At 32.5% G+C, this 19,503-nt stretch overlaps 1 protein-coding gene across 1 annotated transcript in view; it reads right to left on the bottom strand.

Moving 5' to 3' along the window:
• CDH18 (cadherin 18) overlaps positions 1–19,503 on the bottom strand; it is an 889,079-nt gene that overhangs the window by 26,866 nt on the left and 842,710 nt on the right. Inside the window, exons 10-11 of the mRNA XM_072958825.1 lie at positions 13,528–13,649; positions 2,205–2,322 (exon numbers count right to left, since the gene is read on the bottom strand). Coding sequence (XP_072814926.1) covers positions 2,205–2,322; positions 13,528–13,649 — 240 coding nt within the window. The remainder of the gene's footprint in view (positions 1–2,204; positions 2,323–13,527; positions 13,650–19,503) is intronic.

Here is a 19,503-nt window from a genome sequence, read left to right as displayed (position 1 = left end):
GACTCTTCCTCTTTGTGCTTTTGTCCTGGTGGTTACCCAGAGGGTGTACCCACGAAGGCAGGTATTCATTTTGCTAAGGCTGTTCCACTTTTAATTTCATCTTTATATGTCATTATCCATAACTGCCTTGTGTTTGGAGAACAAGCTACTATGACTTTAATACCTTTATACAGAGTATCATTAATTCTCTCAATGCTACAAAACAGGCATTTTAAAAGGCTCACGAATGTAAAAGCTGAGGCTCAGAGGAGTTCGGTGGTTTGTCTTACCCAGCACACGCAACGCTGTTTGCACAAGCTCATGATTTCACCTGTGCACTAGTATCTTTTTTCCTGAAAATTGCTGTTTTTTTCCTATCCAAAAGAAATTACTTGTGTTATTTGTAACTTCATCAGTTCTCAAAAATGTTTAAATGAAATTTGTTTTAAATAAATTCATAATTAAATTAAAACATCTTTATGCTTACACAACTGTCTGCAGGCATCAGACGCTTGAGATGGCATAGCTGATTTAAAGCATTCATCAGCATTATGAACACTTTCAAAAGTGTCATAAGAGCAAGTGTGTATATATTTGAGGGAAATGTCTTAAATGTGAGTTCCCTGAACTGGCAATGTTGTCAAATCATAGAATTAAGACCTTTTGAATATACTCATTAGTTAAATTTAAAAATTCCAGGCATAATAATCTTGAATGTAGAACTTTTAGTCACTAATGTGGGTTTCAACAGCCATAAAAGTCTTTTATTTTTCTAAAATACTTTCAGAGTTATATACATTAGAGTGACTGTAACACATCTTTAAATCTAAGGCAAAATTTCTTTATAATATCATCAAATTAAAATTACTTTTAAAATGTGAAATAAAATCTTTCTTGGAATGGAAAAAATTCTACTGAAATAAGACAATTTCTAAATATATTATTTCTACACATGATTTCTACATATAGTAGATTTCAGTCTACTAAAGCAGAGAGTTCAATGCTTCCCAAATTGCATAATTATTTGATTTGGGGAAAATATGAATTGATTTGTATATATTTAGCATAGTTAATTATGATAAATATATTTGGAATCATAGGACAGGATATTCAAATGTAAATAAATGTGCAATAGTCACTTAACTACAATTTGTCATACACACACATGTATCCCATAAGTAGAGCTGACCACAGGGATAGTTAAAATGGGAGAGACAAGCTTTGTATTTTCCTATAAACCCCATTATGGCCAAACACACCATTTGGTATCCTTGTTATAATTTAAAGAAGCGTAGGGATCAATGGGAAAAATGCTTTCCTGTGTGGTCATTTAGTGATTTTGTTTTTCCTTGTATTTGAAAATGCTTCTCCATGAAGGGTACAGACAAGGAATTAAATGTTTACTCCAAAATGTATGTGCCACTGTTTCTTTCATGTGATCCTGGGGCAAGTGTTCAAACCTACAGAACAGTATATTCAGATAAATGTGATCAAAGATAGTTCTGAGAAGAAGAAAGTTGATGCTAATGAGGACACCATTATATATCGGTGGCTTGCTGTTTCCCTTACAGATGGAAGAATGATTTTGCACGACTTTGAGGGATCTGCCAAATAAGGAATCTAAATCATGATGAATCTTCACTACTTATTATGGTGTTCTTTTTTCTCACACAACAGAGAAGGTTAAACAAAAGTAATTCAAACATTCCACGATGCTCTGTAATTATGCACATGTGTCCACCGATATTTTAGAAAATATTCATAATAGCAAGAGGAAATATACTGGGTATAGCAGATCTCCATAGCCTTGCTAATTTAATGCAAGATGATTTCAAACATTGCATTTCTTTTCCTAACTGTCCCTAGGACATATTTTTCATTTTTCCTAATTTAAATTTTTCCACCTCCTAGCAGTTACAGCAGCTCATAAACATGTTTGTCAGCTAAGATTTCTCTTAAAATTTGCCCAAGAGCATATTACATGTACATTTCTTGTTTAAAGGGATGCTTCTGAATAAACTCAATGAAAGCTATTTGTACATATGGCTCAATTTTAAATACAAGCTATTCTCAGATCATAACACATTAACATCAAACTGACGTTGAATGTTGATTTGCAAGCTGTTCATGGGTATATAAGAATAGAGCAAAGCTGCTCAGGCCTACTCCCTATCAAGTCAAAGCAGACACTACATCGATCAAAAAATATATGTATTCACGTTCACCTTCGTTGTCCTTCAGAGTGAAGTTTGGGTTTATAGACAGGTGTTCATCAAGAAAGAAGTTAAACCTTGGTCCATTGGCAAAATCATCCTTATCAGTGGCACTGATGGTATGAATAACCTAAAGAAAAAAAAAACAAAATTAAATAGTAAATTTGGCCTATTTCCTTGAGTTTAATTATATTATAACATTTTCAGTATCTACCTTGAGTCTTTTCAAAGTCCTAATCTAGTAAAAGTACCAATTAATTTGCTCTCCCTTGCATTAGATTTTAAGAAAACTGTATTACGATGCATCTTACAATCATTCACACTTTATTTTCTAGCATTGTAGAAATTTAATTTTTTTTCCTTTATCACTCACAATACCTTGGGGCCAATAAGTCATAAGATTTTGTATGAACACCTGTTTGGGGAGACATGAAATATTATTCGTACAAATACAAATATCCCAGTGTTGATGTAGCCTAGCCTTTCAGTACATGTTGGTCTCAGTCAGTAAATGCAATAGCAGCAGAGTTATAATATCTGTTTCAGGAGATCATGATCCAGCCTCCATATGTTAGAAATGAGGATGCTGGGTCCCCAAAGGAGTGTGACGCGCCTCAAAGCTCTAGAACAGCGGCAGAAGCAAAACCGGACTGCTCAGAGCTTCATGGAGTACTTTTCATTGCTAGTGGCTGAGCAAATAAAAATATCAAAATTTGGACTTTATGCACATTAAGGATCAGAGAAAGCTAGAATATATAAACCAAACAGCCTAAGAGTAGCACACAAATTCTAATAGTTACAGCCATTGCAATCTTAAACAATAAATATGGAAACCAACAAGCAAGATAATAATTTCCTTTAAAAAATTAGTATCAATGCTTAGGTGTCCTCTTCTCAGTCTTCCCTTAGAGAAACTGAAAACAGGAGGAAAAAGAGCCATAAAAATCGTATTTTCGGCATATGAAATATCATTATGTCCATTTCAGAAACTGACATAATTTCTAAGAACATTTACTCAATTTCACCCCATTTCATTATTTTACAAGGGAAACAGTTGGTCAAAAGGTATCATAGTTAATAGGTAAATTTCTCTTCATGTACTGAGACCATTAGCTTGTGAGGCAGGTGAGGAGAAAAATAGAAAGTACTGAGAATGAGTGATGGGGGGAGTAGGACCAGAAAAGCATGTGTTTTCATGAAGTGAAAGCAAAGAAAGTGCTTCAGGATACAGAAGTGATCAGTTTCCTCCGAAAACTCCTCCCATGGCTCCTTCCTTATATCTTTTCCCATCCTGGCTCAGAATTTAATTCTCCCCCAGAGATCCTGGGTAAAGCCCCGCCCTCCACATATTCCAAGGCATTTCTATCATTCTTCTCTTCATTTTTTCCTTCCGTGTGATTTATTTATGAAATAAACATTTATGTATTTGCTGATTGTTTAGTTTCTTTTTTGTTTAAAGTACAACTTATCTCTGGATAGATTTTTTTTTTCTCTCATTACTGACTTCTGAGTATAAATAGATGGATGACCAGAAGTGATCTTGATGATTTTTCTCAAGTTCAGGAAAAGCTCCATGGAGATCAGGGTGCACAAAATCTGAAGAATATAACTACATTTTCCACACATGATTTACTTAATAGAAAATTGAAATAAATGTCAAATTTTCAAAGTTGTTTTCAGGGTTAGATAAAACAAATACAGTCAGCCCTCTTTTTCCATGGTTCTGAATCGGTGGAGTCAACCACTGTGGACCAAAAATAATAAAAAAGAAAAAAAATCAGAAAGTTCCAAAAGCAGAACGTGAATTTGCTATGTGCTGGCAACTATTTACATGACAATTGCATTGTCTCTACAACTATTTACATAGCATTTACGTTGTATTAGGTATTGCAAGTAATTATAAGAGATGATTTAAAGTGTATGAGGGTAGGGGGCATATCTCAAGAGGCAGATCGCATGCTTATCACACACAAGGTCCTGGGTTAGATCCCCAGAATCTCCTCTAAAAATAAGTAAGCCTAATTACCTCCCCCCTAAAAGATAAAAAATAGTAACAATAAAAATATATATAAGAGGATGTGTCTATGTTACAAGTAAATGTTACATCATTTTATATAAGGATTTGAGCATTTGTGAATTTTGGTATGCCTGGGGGAGAGGGTAGGAGGGAGGAATTCTAGAACCAATTTCTCACAGATAACAAGGGATGGCTGTATAAATTTTTCTTTTGGGTATTTACCCAAAATGTCCTCTCACTCCTACTGTTCATTCATTGTGATTCTCCAATTTGCAGTCCTATTTTCTCAATGATACATCGTAACATATAGACAAGTCTAAGTTCACTTCTCAGCCTAGAATGCAGTTTTGAAGGGGACTGATAAAGAACAATTAATGTAAATAAACTGAACTATTTTGTGTTTTCTGTTATTACTTCTTTGGGACAATTTTTTTTCTCACTTCAAAGTTAATTTATGTTACTTTAAATTTTCTTATCATTTTTACAACATGAGCTTATTCAATTTAAGCACTGATAGAATTCATATTATATTCTGTTTACTATTTATTTTTTGTTCTCCCTAAAGATATAAATACCCCTTCCATTTTTATACAGGTCATTTCAAATTTGAATTCACCAGGAAGCTCACTCATGGCAAATTTGTCTTTCTCAGAAACAGTTCTCAGTATTGTCTACAAAGTCAGTGATAAGTTGATTATCGCATTGTGTTGAAGAGTGAACCATTCACCTTGAACATCTGTAGAAATGTTGGACATGTATCTGTACTTAGATATTTTTCCATAGTATTTCTGAGAGATGCTTCCAGAAACCTAGCATGTTGGCCTTTTTGTTTTTGTGTTTTAAATCTAGAATTCCTAGATATTCTCTTAAAAAGAGGGTATATTCAATTTCTTTTTTAGTTGTTTTACTAATAACCTTTTCTCTTTCATTAGGAAATGGGATTTCCACTTAATGTTTCTTCAGACTTTTATTAGAACACATTCCTGAGAAGTTAACATGATTATGGATTTTAGGAGACTTAAGCTTCTGGGAGATATCTAGATAACCACCATGTCTCCATCATCAATACTGTCTGCCTTTTTTCTCAGGTTTACCGACGTATCTACACTCTGCTACATGTGTTTTCTGTGCAACTGGTTGGTGGAGTACAATCCATAAAAATTTATTTTCTGACTCTCATTCCTTCTAACTGAACTCAGATGTTTTCTATCATTTGCACATAATGTAATTAGTGCATAAAGTGATTGTTTTCAAAGATTTGAGAGAAACATAGTCATAGATTTATTTTAACAAAGGGAGAAAAATAATTCAAATTGATTGGTGGTATTCATAAACAATTACTAGCAGAATTTTTTGATAAGGCGCATGACTATGGATTCACTCTTGGTAGAAACTAATTAAAACCAGTTTTATATTTCTTTTATTAAATAAAATTATTCCCTTGTTTAAGTGTGTTCAAAGCACATTTAAAGTCTATTATTTCTAGAACATTTTATTAGGAAAAAAATAGTGTCAGAAATTTATACACATAACATAGTCTTCTATTTGATAAATGAGTTAACCTTAACTAAAATTTAAATTAAAAATGAAATTCTATGAAATTGCATCTTTATATATTGCATCTTCTTTATATTAATGGTTTGCTGTATAATATAACTTCAAATGATCATTTATTTGATAATAATACCAACTTTTGTTAGTTAGTTGAGGTTAACTTTGACAAGATGTAAAATCTCTACTGATCTAGTTAACCTTTTTCACATAAAGTTTTATTGTTAATAATTGGATGTCATGGGAGCAGAGGCTGGTGTTATGTAATAAAATGTTTTCTTTTACATGTTATGTTTTCTAACTTTACTTCTAACAAGAAAAAATAGAGGAAAATTTAATATCAATAAGATAGAAAGCATTCACTTTATTTCCCCCCCCCCAAAGTTTCTAGGTATAGGCATGTCTCAGCTGCTTTGGATTTATTCTATTTTGGGGACTGATTTCAAATTTCATGTATGCATGACTTTCTTTTTCTTCTTTTGTTTTTCATGCAAGGTACTTAAAATATTTTTTTTTCAGAACAGGAAAACAGATTATCTCAGAGAAATATATTATTGAAGTTTATATTGATAGCTGAATCAATCTAAACTCTGCTGTTCTATGTGTTTGAACCTCTGCTTTCAGAAATGACCAGTCTCTTTTCCATAGCCACATGCTGTTCTATTTAAATGCACAACATCTGTAATAGAAATGTCTGTAATTCTAAAAGCAATTGTCATAGAAAGAGGAACTGTCGCAATACAAATACACTTCAGAAAACCTATTTCACAAATTACTGTTTAGTTTCCTACTCCAACTCTGCATCAAAAAACAGTTTCTCCAGAAATGCTACAACCATATGCACAAATGAGCCAAAGACTGCAAAATTAAATAATAGAAAGATTCAGACCGTTTTCATCTGTAATGGATTAACTGCATAGTTGATCACACAAATTGGCAATAATTTGTTTAAATACAGGTGTAATAAACAATACTTTAAAAATGAAGCTTTATTCTCTCAATGAAAAGTCTAAATTCATTTTGGTGAAAGAGTTGGAAACAAAGGCTCAAACAACATAAAGAATCCAATTATAGTGACATCTAAAATCATACAATATTGAAGACAGCAATGATGCTAAAGGTGAACATAGTTTTTAAAGAGTAAAGAGAAGTAATCACATAACATAATCAAACTATGTTAGAGCTTCAGGGTGACTCTAGCCTCTTGAAAAGACCAACAGAAAAGATAAATACTATATCAATGGTTAATGGGACTCACAAAAGAAAGAAACACTTTGACAGAGATTTAGTCCTCTATAAAAACTGGAGTAACTTGTCGTTTGAGGAGAATAAAGCAAACCACATTTATAGCAATTTGAGACTTATCAAGACATATAGTCATAGAATCTCAGGCTTGGAAGGGCCCTGGAATTCTAAGAATTTTCTTCATTTTAGAGATGAAGAGAGCACTTGCCAAGGTCACATAAAATCATTTCTTAGAAAGGCTACAGAGTTTAGTGGCAAGCGTAGAGGCTAAAACAGGTGGACCCAGGCTAGCTATGTGACACTGAAAGAAGAGCATGGCCTGGTGAGAATGCCTGGGTCAACTTTCCCACGAGCAAAAAAGTGGACGACAGGAGAAGTCAAGGGAAAAAGCCAAGGTCACAGGCCAATACAAAGTTCAACCCAGAAAACTGAGACTAGATTTTTCACTTTTGGAGCAGATGTTCACACTCACAGGAGAAGCATCAACTGATCCAAGAGTAGCATTTGACCAGAAATTCGGTGATTTCACCTACATCTACAAAGGTGGCTATGAACTAGCGAGTGTGAGTTGTTCCTAGCACAAGATCACGCTTTATCCTTGAAGTTTTGAAATTACGCTGAAGTAAAAATTATCAATTGATTAAATTTGACACTTTGTTTAAAGAAATATATTATCTAAAAGGAAAATAACTAAAAATAGCTGATCATTTTTTATTCTGTCATATTTCAAATGATCCCAGTTTGAATTCTGTGAATAACCTAAGAACCAAAGAAACACAGATTCAGTGAGGGAAAAGATCTAATTTTACTAAAGTCTGTTATTTATAGATCAGGTAACTGCTACCTAAGAAAAGCAATATTTATTTCTATACATTTTATTTCCTTAGTGTAACATTAAATGGCATCGTGTTTAACTTTCATTTTCGAATTGCTCGTGATATAAAGAAAAATAAGAAATATATTTATATTGATCTTATATTTAACACAAGTGTCAATTTCATTCATAAATTTTACTAGTGTATAGCATTACCATTGTTATTATTAATGTTATTAGCTGTAGTAATAATAAATGTTTAACTTTACCAAAAGCTTTGGCTTCCCTATCAAAATGAATTTAAAATTTTTCCTCTTTCCATTTAAAAATATTATTTTTTCTGGATTCTCTTTAACAATGTTTTATTTATGATATTTCTATGTTCACGAAAGAGAATACCTGTAATTTAAATTATATCCTTCTCAGGTTTTGATTTCAAAGTTTTTGTGGTCAGTCAGCAAAAGTTGAATTAAAAATATATTGGTCCTTTTTTTCCTTTTTGAAAAAAGTATATTTTATTATCATTCCATTTAAATATTTTCAATTCTTCTTACTTTATTGACTCCTGGCTTATTTAGAAGTGTCTTCCTTCATTACTGACTGATTGTTTTCCTAGCAATATTTTTGAATTGATATCTACCTTTATTCAATCCTTGCAAATTATTAAAACTTGTTTTGTAATCCTGTATACGGTAAATGTTTTGTGTAAATTTTGAAAGAATGCATAATCTAAAGTTGTTCAATGCAATGCTGTATTTGTTAAACAGTGAAGCTTTTGCGGTGTTCAACTTCTAGTTCCCTTACTGCAATTTTATGTGATTATTCTATCGGTTTCTGGCAAGAGTACAGTAGAACTCTCAGGACGATAATAGGCTTGTCTATTTATTTACATATATTTTTTGTATTTCTATCAATTTTGGCTTTGCTCATTTTGAGGAAATGTTGATAAGTATATAAAAATTTAACATTGTTATTTCTGCCCGCTGCACTATTATCACAATGCTTGTGACTCTTTATATCCAGTAATGTTTCCTTTGCTAAAATGTGTGTGTGTGTGTGTGTGTGTGTGTGTGTGTGTGTGTGTGTGTGTGTGTAGCTGGGTGAGCATGTACGTAGCAATTACTCAAGTAATTGATGTATTTTCCATACTTTTTCTTTCAAGCTTTTTTCTTTATTATATTTATTAGCATCTCTTATAAAAACATTTAATTGACTTTTTTCCTATTTTGACAAAAGAATTTTTTAAGTATTTTTGTGATTTTTAACATAAATACTAATATATATTTAAGTTTACATTGCTTTTCTTTGCTTTTTTATTTTTCCACTTGTTCTACATGTATTTTCTTATTTCTTAATTTAAAAAAAAATTACCATAGCTACCTAGCTATTAGAGTTTTATGTACTAAACCCATTCTCTTTTATTTTGCTTATCTTGTGTTAAAAGACAAAACTATATCTCAACAGAAAGTATGAAAATTTATCATTCTGACTTTGAGCTCTAAAAATTTCACAGAAATGTTTGGGTTATCTTGGAAGTATTGAATTGGTTACGAACTTTATATTTTATTAGGATTGTATTTTAGTTTTGAAATATGACCTAGAGCCCTTGACAATAAAAGTCTTTTATAAAAGTCTTTTTCCCTGTTTTGTATTTTTAAATATAACAGAGCAAGATAAAATCACATGCAACAATTTTGTAAGTGTGTGAATTATTTTAAAGCAAACAAACGTTTTTATAAACACAATTAAGGTAAAGAAATAAAATGCATAAACATCACTTTTTTTAGAAGCATTTTTAATTCCATGGTCTTTTACTATTTTTATTACTTAAACTAAAAATTACAGCATTCATTCTTGACACATAAAATCTATTATAAATTAGTAGTTTATCAATTATCCCAAATTTAAGGCATTTAGAATATTTCAATTGTCTCTTCCTTTCCTTCTGATCTCTCATTACCATGTATACTATGTATATTTTAAACTCCAGAAAATATTCCTTTATTTTCCATTCATTCATCAATAATTTAGTTTTAAAAATATATTCAATGATTGCTTTGGTCTTTAAGGATTCTTGACACTCCAAGCTGTCAATTTGATTATTTGTCTCCTCACCCCCCCAAAAAAAGGCTTTAGTGTGTGTATTATGGTAAGGAATTTTCACATTTTTGTTTGCCTAAATATGAGGGGTTTTTTTGTCTTTAGTTTTGAGGAATAGTGTTGGTAGAAAAAGAATTCATGCTTGTCAACTATCCTCTTCTGGCTCTTGAGATTTACTTTTTCATTTTTTGCTTTTATTCTTCCTTATTAAAAAAAATCACCTTTGAAATTGTTCTTTTAAAGATATTATATCTTTTAAAAATGTCAATTTGTTTTTACTTTTTAACTATTTTTATAATTATAGATTCATATGCAGTTGTCAGAAATACAGAGAGATGCTGTGTACCCTTATCCAGTTTCCCCACTGATAGTGTCTCGCAAAACTATGTACAATGTCCCATCTAGGATGCTTGACATTGATGTAGTCAAGATTCAGAATATTTCCATAACCAAAAGTGTCCTCAATGCTGCATTTTATATCTATATGTACTTCCCTGTCACCTTTATCCTCTTCTTAACCTCTGACACCATACATTATAAAAATTTTGGGTATTCTTTTTTTTTTTCCATTCAGCAAAATTCTCTAGAGTTTCATCCAGATTTATGCATGTATCAATACTCTATTCCTTTTCATTGCTGAATAGTATTCTATGGCCTGAATTCACTGTAGTTGACTTAGCCATTCATCCATTGAAAGACATCTGGATTGTTTTCAGTTTGTGTCAATTGTGAATGAATCCGATAGAAGCATTTGTGTGAAGTGTTTGGTGTAAACATAAAGCTTCATATCTCTTGGAGAAATGACCCAAAGTTCTATTTCTGGACTCTATGGTAATTGCATGTTTAGCTTTTAAGAAATTACAAAACTGTATTTCAAAATAGCTGTTCCATTCTACACGTCCACTAAAAATGCATCAATGATCCAATTTCTCTGTATCTCCCCAGGATGCTGTGTCATTTAAAAAAAAAAAAAAGAATGTCCTATTTGATAGGTGTGCAGTGATAGGTCACTGTAGTTTTAATTTTAATTTCCCTAATCACTTGTGATGTTATACATCTTTAACATGTTTGTTTTCTATTTGTAAATCCTCTAGTGAAATGTCTGCTTATGTCTTTTGTCCATTTTAAAACTGGATTTTTTTCTGTTGAGCTTTGAGTATTCTTTTTATATTGTACATACTAATCATTTATTGGATAAAAGGTCTGCAAATTTCTTTTCCCACTCTGTGGTTTGTCTTCTCATCCTCTTAATGGGGACTTTCAGAAAGCAAAAATGTTTATTTTTGATCAAATCCAATTTATCAACTTTTTTCTTTTATGGATTATGATTTTGGTGTCATCTAAGAACTCTGCTTGGCACTACATCCATGTTTTGTTTTGTTTTCTCCCCTAACAGTGTTATGTCTTTTTACTCTGATGTTTTAATTCTGTGATTTCATTTCTGAAATTTTATTGCAATTCATCTAGGTAGAGTTATTCTTGTAAACAACTGCTTAGTTTTTTGTTTTTTGTTTTTCTCTATGTTTTTTGAATTTTTGACTTGATGCTTGCCAATAGTATGGAGAAACTTTCAGTCATGATCTTCTCAGATATTACTTCTGCCCAATTCTCTTTTTTAATATCCATCTGAGAATTGAATAACTTGTGTATTAGACCTACAAGTTCCATATGTCTTTCATATTCTTGTTTGTACTTTCTACCTTTTTGACTTTCCATGCATTAATATGGATATTTTAATATAACCTATTTTCCAGTTCACTATTTTCTCTTCAGCTATGTCTAATCTGATGTTATCACCAAAATTTGATATTCCATATTAATAAGCTGTATTTTTTAAAATCTAAATTTTCCATTTGAATGTTTAACATTTTTCTTATTAATTAAACTTATGTAAAATATGTTAAAAACTGATTCTAAGATGTGTGGGTCCACTTCTAACACAATTGAAGTAGGATTTGGTAAGTAAATCATTATGTATCTGTACCATAAAATTCTTTACTGTTTTTGAAATGATGGTATAAAAAGAATGTTGAAGCAGCTAATGTGATACTCATAATATATTGTTAAGAGAATAAAACATATAACCTGTAAGTACTTTCAAATATAATTTTCAGTAATTTTGTCCTCATTCATATTTTCTAATTTTCTTGAGAGATATGAGCACGAGAAAACTTTATGTCAAGAGTTCTCCATTTCTATATGTAAATACCTTCCCTGGGGTTATTAAAACCATACTAAGCAATGATTACTTTAGCAAGCCACTGTAGCTTGTAATTCATACACAAATAACCAGGCCAATGTTTCTCATGGCTATAATTTAATCACAAGCTTCATAATGATTTAAAATAATTGTGGATGATACATTTATTCGGGTTTACCACAGATGGTAATAGGAACTGTCTGACTCAGCTGAACCTAGACCCTTTCGACTTTTCTAGATGCATTTGTAGCAGACAGACTTTAAGGTGTCCACAGCTGAATGCGTGCCTCCATGTAATTCTTTCTCCTTAAGTCTGGGTGTGACTTCCGTCCTGCTTCTGACCAATGGAACACGGAACACGGCAAGAGTGTTGATATAGCACACTGATTACATTACATCATATGAGACTGTCAGAGACTCAACAAAGAGACTCTCCTTACTTGTTTGATAAAGTAAGTGGCCATACTGGGGAAGCCCATATGACTAAAACAAAAAAAACAAACAAACAAAACTGCAGGTGGCATCTCAGAACTCTGGGGAACTCTGAAGAACCAAGGAACATCCTGAAGCTCTCACATCTGCAGCTGGAACTATCTGAATGCCACCAACAACCATGTGAGTTTGGAAGAGACCAGGTAAGAACACAGATTGATTACATCCTGTGAGATTCCTGCAAAGACCTATCTAGGCCAGGAGGAGAATTCTGACCTACAGAAACTATGAGATGATAAAAATGTGTTGTTCTAAGCTCCCGAGTTTGTGTAATTTGTTACACAGCAGAGAGGACAAATGCATGTCCCCTCCGGTATCGCACTTGCTTTATGGGCATCAGCAACTGGCCTTTCTTCAGAATTGTCTCGCTCCTTTAACTGGCTGCCATGCTATGTCCAGACTCATGTCCTAAGTTTCAGGCTCTTCTCTCCATCCTTCACTCTCTTGACCTCCTTAAAACATACACACTCTTCATGTTGTTAAAACTTAAGCATCTTGTGTTACCAATAGCATTCAATGATCACTGTATATCACTCCCTCATTCCCTCCACAATAAACCAGGCCAGTCTCACCTCCCCAGACTAGTCTCTAAACTTCACTAGGACAAGGAAGTTCACTGTTTCCTCCTCATTTAACACAGGGCTGTACTCAAAACATTCAATATAGTATTACTGGTATAATATGCATGCATGAATTGGTACATTTTTTAAATTACATTTGGGATCCAGGGAAATTTTATTTTCTATGATTCTCAGAAACAATCTATTTAGTACTTAAAATAGAGCTTTATAAAATTATTTTGACTGAGCATAAAAATAACACAGGGGGATTTCTGGGGATTATACCTAAGAATATTAGTAATAGAGCTGCTTGTTTCTCTGCCATTCAAATGACAGGAAAGAAACAATTAACTTACCTGGCCAGGCTTAGAATTTTCACAGACAACAATATCATATTCCCTGGCAAGTTCGGGTGGATTGTCATTGACATCCAGAACTCTAATACCCACTGTGACATGGCTCAGCAAACCGGGATTGTCTGCAAAACACATAGGGATGTATTTAGTATTTCCATGCACACTTCAGCGGCTTGGTTTAAAACCAATCTCCTTAATGCTGTAGCTTGTCACCAGCCTCGTGTGCGGCAGCAGGACTTTTGGCAAAAGACAATTTTATGAAGGCACTCTTTGTTAGAACTCATTAAATTAGATAAAAATGAAAAATGAACACCAAGGCATGACATGAATGCTAAAATGATATTTAGTCATATCAAGGAAATTACATGTTATTCAGGAACTGGAGTGGGAGAAAGTTGTCAGAACTCATCGGATGCTGTCAGAGTCTAAGGGACGAACAACTGGTTTCATCATTAATCTAACAAGAGCACAGTAGTTGGTTAAAAAAAAATCACATAATGTTTAAAAAGTTCAAGGTTTTAAATCTAAATAAACTTGCAGAAAACAAAGTAAAGTTCTTTACACAAGGATCTTTTTCTTCTTATAGGAGAATATATGCAGTGTGTGGTATCAAGCCATACATGGGGAAAAATAAAGATAATTTAAATGAGAACTTAGCATGGAATTCATATATAACCGGTAAATTTCAAAATATTACAGCTAATACTTTACAACATGTCTTCAGTGCAGTCTCCCATTTTTCAGTAAGTTTATTAATTTTGAGATATAAGGAAAAGAGAAATGTTTGGTTTATTTTGTATGTCAAAGCGAATAATGCAGAATTCATAAAGGAAAAACTAAATTTCTTTTTATTGCTGATATTTCTGCCGTTATCCAGAAAAGTCCAAAATTACACTTATAACAACAGGGTAATAGATTTTTTAAAAGACTAGTAAAAAAGATAAAATTTAGGCAAATTTATTAATTTATCAAAGAACGTGAGAAGGCAAAAACTAACCATCTTAGGAAAAAGGGAGCTTAAATACATATACAGAGGATATTAAAAATAATAATTTTTAATTATCCATTAAGAAAATAGATGGACTAAAACATGTTATAGGTGGCTTTAAAAGGAGTAGAAAATCACAGTAGTACTACAGTAACTAAAGACGGTCAATTTTTAGGTAAAAAATCATTTTTCAAAGAGAACAAATCAGGCCTAGATAATAGTACCTGCAGTTAAAGAAACAGGTAACTTCAGTATTACACATCTTTTCCCCAGAAAACAGAGCGAGGAGGAAACATTCTACAACTGTTTTCTGTGTCTGGTAAAATGTTAATATCAACACCAGATGCTCCTATTCGTGAGAGGTATTAGCTGTCAATGGACTAAACAAATTAACATGAAACCCACTCCATTGGTGCAGAAAAGAAAATCTATAATTGATTTAGTTCCAGGAATGCTTGTTTAGTTTGACATTAAAGGAAGGAAAGAAAGAAAGTAGGAAGGAAGAAGTGAGAGAGGGAGGGAAGAAGGGAGGGCAAAAAATAAAGAAAGGAAAATTTTAGAAAGCATAGAAGTTATGCACAAAGCTATCAATTAAAGGAAGGACCGAAAAATAGAGGCTTATCTTAATACACATAGAAAAGACAAAAGAAAACAAGGTAAAATAAAGAAAAACAAAAAAACCCCTTAGCAAACTAGGAACAGAATGTACCCCCTCAACCTGATTAAGGATATATTAAACAAACAACAGCCACAACAAAAACTACAAGAAACATTATTCTTAGTGGTGAAAAACCAACAGTAGTTAATAAGCAAAGCTATAAGGATCTGAGAAATAAATCTAACAAAGTACATGAAAGGCTTATATGCAAAACACTTCACTGAACGCCATTAATTAAGATCTAAAGTTATTGAGAGCTCTATCACCTATGCGGTTGGAAGACAAAATATAAACAAAGTCCGCCTCTCCAAATTGGTGTGTATTTTCAATATAATCTAAATCCAATGAGAAATGTTCATAGAAATCGAAAGCTGACTCTGAGATTTATAAGTACTAAGATTGTCCAGACTTGTATGAAGAAGTTCAATAGAGGATACTTGCTTTACCACGTATCAAGCCCTATTATATGATGTTAGAGCCCATCACTGTGACAGCGGCAAAGGAATAGACAAACAGAAACAGAAAACAGAACCCAGACATAGATCCACTACGTAGAGAAATAATATACGGTAATGAAGCTATTGCAGATCACTGCGCTAAGAACAGAATGATCAAGAAACAGTATTAGTAAAGCTTGGTATCCGTGTCATCATCATCATTATAAAATGGGCCATATATTGCACTGTACACAAAAATATGTTTTAAACAATTAAGAACTTAGATTATAAGGTACAATTATACATACTTTAGGAAAAAATATTAGCATATAATACATTAAAGTTCATGAACGATTTCAGCACAAAATGCACTATTATAAAGGAAGCATTGATAAATTTCATTAAATTCAAATGTAACTTCTTTTCAGTTCCTCCAAATATGCCACAAAGAGGAAAAAAATGTCATGAAATGAGTGAAGATATTTGCAGCACATGTAACTGACAAAGGATCTGTATCTATAACATACAGTGTGTTGAATCAATATGAAAAAGGGAGAGCGCAATATCAAAATGGGTAAAATGAAGGGCAAACATTTAACAGAAGAAGTAGTATAAATGGCAAATAAATATATGAAAAAGTTTTCAACTTCAGTAGTGCTGAAAGAAACGCACATTAATCGAAATAAGTTACCAGTTTAATCTCAACAATATTGACAAAACAAAATTTAAGACATTTGATGAGATTCTCCAAGTGCTGTATTGAATATACACCAATGGGAATGCCTATAAATTAAAGTAAGCCACATGTAATAATTCATACAGTTGCATATTCTCATGCGCAAGGTCCAGCCATTTCCCTGGCTTATATATGTAGGAAAACCCTGGAACACATACATCACCAGCAAAATTAATAGGAACACCAGGGAAACACAAATATCCAACAACAGCTAATTAGATGCAATAACTCTGATGTATTTATACCATGAGAGAGAAAAATAAATGAATAACAATGTAGCTACGACATGGATAAATCTTAGAAATGAAATGTTGATTGAAATATTTTTTCAGAAATGTCTCAGAAGACAGCATTCAAATATGGTAAATTTTTGTAAAGCTGAAAAAAAAATGCAAAACTAAATTGATTACAAAATGAAATAGTATATTTTTGAGGATAATGTTCTTCACAACACTAATTAACTACAGCGATACGGTAAAATTTGTTTATTATTATACCTTGCAATATCTTCTTTGCAGATGTTGAATAGTACTTTAAATATACAAAAAAGATATAGAAACATCTCAAAATTAATATATTCTATAAATTGCTTAATACAGAATAATTAATAGTATTGACATTAATTAATTTTTGTCAGTAAACAGTGAAAGTTACTGTGATGTTTATGTACTATATTAAATCATTTTATATTATAAAAATAAATGGATCCATTAAATTAAAATTATTTAAATGTTGATTGAAGTATTTTCTTATTGGGAATGATTTAAGAAAGAAGGCATTGCTACAGCTTTTCTAGAAGCTAATATTGATCATACTTGTGATTTTTATCATTTTAAAACTAAGAGAGAATATTCAGTCTGAATTCTCACTTTGTAAATTACAAAACTGAAACTGACACAGTTTAAATGACATATCTTGGCGAAGCCAGGGCTCTGATTTATTTCTCAGGTCTTATTATTGCCACTACATTAATATTTCTTTTCTATTGTGACCATTGTACATATTTTAATGTATTCCTAAATTTCTAAACAAGGTATGTGCTCACTTCTGAGGACAAAAAACAATCTGTCCCAGAAATCTGAGGCAAGAATAATATTATCAGTTTTAATCACTGGTATCAACACCCTTAAAAGGAGTTCTCTGCTCCTTCTCTGAATAGGAAAGGTTAGAAGCAACTTTGGTGTATTAGAAAAATGTTTTGTAGGAGAGGATTCTGGAAATACTACATCTTGAGAAACGACTAGAATAAAAGAACAACTAGCATCTGACAGTTTTCAGCTGTCCCCTCACCGCCCCATGTCCGCACTGTCCATTCTGTCCTCTGGAACCGGAACAGGCTTGTACACATTCCACACTTGGGTACAGGAAACTAAGTCCTTCTGGATGGAAACAGACTTCTTTCATGTTGTTCCAAAGTCATCTTATATCCCCAGTGTACCATTACTCTTCCAGCACTTAAGGATCAGGAGCGCAGCATTGGGATCAGATACCAATTTGTCTGTGGACTTTACTACCATTGTGTTCTGGGGGAAGCTGAACTGCATCTAACCTTACTGTAGATGCCGCTAATAATCTGTATGACACACACCATCGGGGTAACCACAGGCGGGACCGATAAAGAGTTATGAAAAACAGAATGGCAGAGTAAGCTTAGCATCATTACTGATGCAAACTGAATCATTGCTCTCTATTTCCTAAAAGCAGGGTGATGTGTAAAATCTGTAGCTTTAATTCCAGGTAATTAGAGCTGAAAACCTGCTGTAGCCTTGTGGTCATTTATGGCTACTAAAATGCATTCTAGTATTTTCTGCTCAATAATGAAATTAGCTAAATCTATATTAGTACATTGGCAAGTTCCTTTGAGTTTTTATTTCTTATTTCCCACAGTCCTTGGGTTAGTATTCTACCCTTTGAATGTCAATCACTTTACCTATAAATGTGAACATATCCATGTGTGTTAGAAGCATTTTGCTACAGCAAAAATTGGATAATGTCCCTGAGGTTCTTAATGCAACATTTCTGTTTTTGCTACTATTATTTTTAGGTTCATGCTTCATTTCTAAAAATCAGTTTTCGACCCTTTTGACGGCAGAGTAAATAAACTACACGGCGATCAAACTTCAGTACAAGCCCCTTTCAGAACTCTTTTGGAATATGAACTTTGGGACTTTATTTGTTATTTCTATGTCTTATTTATTTATTTTACTATTTTCAAATGATTATTTTATTTAAAAAAATTTTTTCGGCTCAAGAACTTTTTTATTATGAAAGCATTTCACAGCATATGCTTTTTTTAAATTGAAGTATAGTCAGTTTATAGAGTTATGTCAATTTCTGGTGTGCAGTGCCTTAATTACTTAATCTGTAAACCGAAATAAAAATGGTGTGACTTGCCAAACTATGTTTTGAGAAACAATTAAGGAAGCTATGCAAACTGTAAAACAATGAGCTTGGGAGAGAGCAGAACATTCATTTTAATCCTTTCTGAAAATCGAAAACAAAACAGAAACAAGAACAAAATATATGGCACACTGAAAATCCCGTACATGTGATTTTCAGCATGTATAAAATACTATACTAGATAAAAATCATCCATGTTTTATGCAATACCAGTGTACCAGGAGTTCACATCAGCAGAGTGCCCATAAGGAGACAGGGACGCAGGGAAGGTGGTACTCAGAGCATGATGGAGACAGGGACGCAGGGAAGGTGGTACTCCACTGCAAATGCAAGCTGGATGCTAAGATAGCAGATTTTCTATAACAAAGAACAATCTATTTTATCTAGTGAGTTTGTTCGAAAATCTGATATGTGTGTGGTACTGTGATGGATTACAGTGAGAACACAGAACAGTGAAATATGTCCCCCTCTAGATTTCCCATTATTGATATGGACTGGAGAAAACAACTTCAATAATGCATTTTTTTTTTCAGTTTGTTTTCTTCGAAATTGTGACTTCCGTGTTTAATATATGTTTACACCAAAGCCATTAATACTGAAATAGATGCTTTCCAAAAACCTAAATTACATTCCTTAGTATATGTAGCAAAGTTTACCAGGGAATCAGTAGATTTCTAATCTAATTATTCATCTTCTGAAGTTAGTATTAAAATATATAAAATTATAAAATATATAAATAGATGGATGTAAATTTTCT

This window comes from Vicugna pacos, chromosome 3 (assembly GCF_048564905.1).
Source record: "Vicugna pacos chromosome 3, VicPac4, whole genome shotgun sequence".
In the NCBI taxonomy this organism is placed as follows: Eukaryota; Metazoa; Chordata; class Mammalia; order Artiodactyla; family Camelidae; genus Vicugna; species Vicugna pacos.
This window is presented reverse-complemented; position numbering and strand designations above follow the sequence as displayed.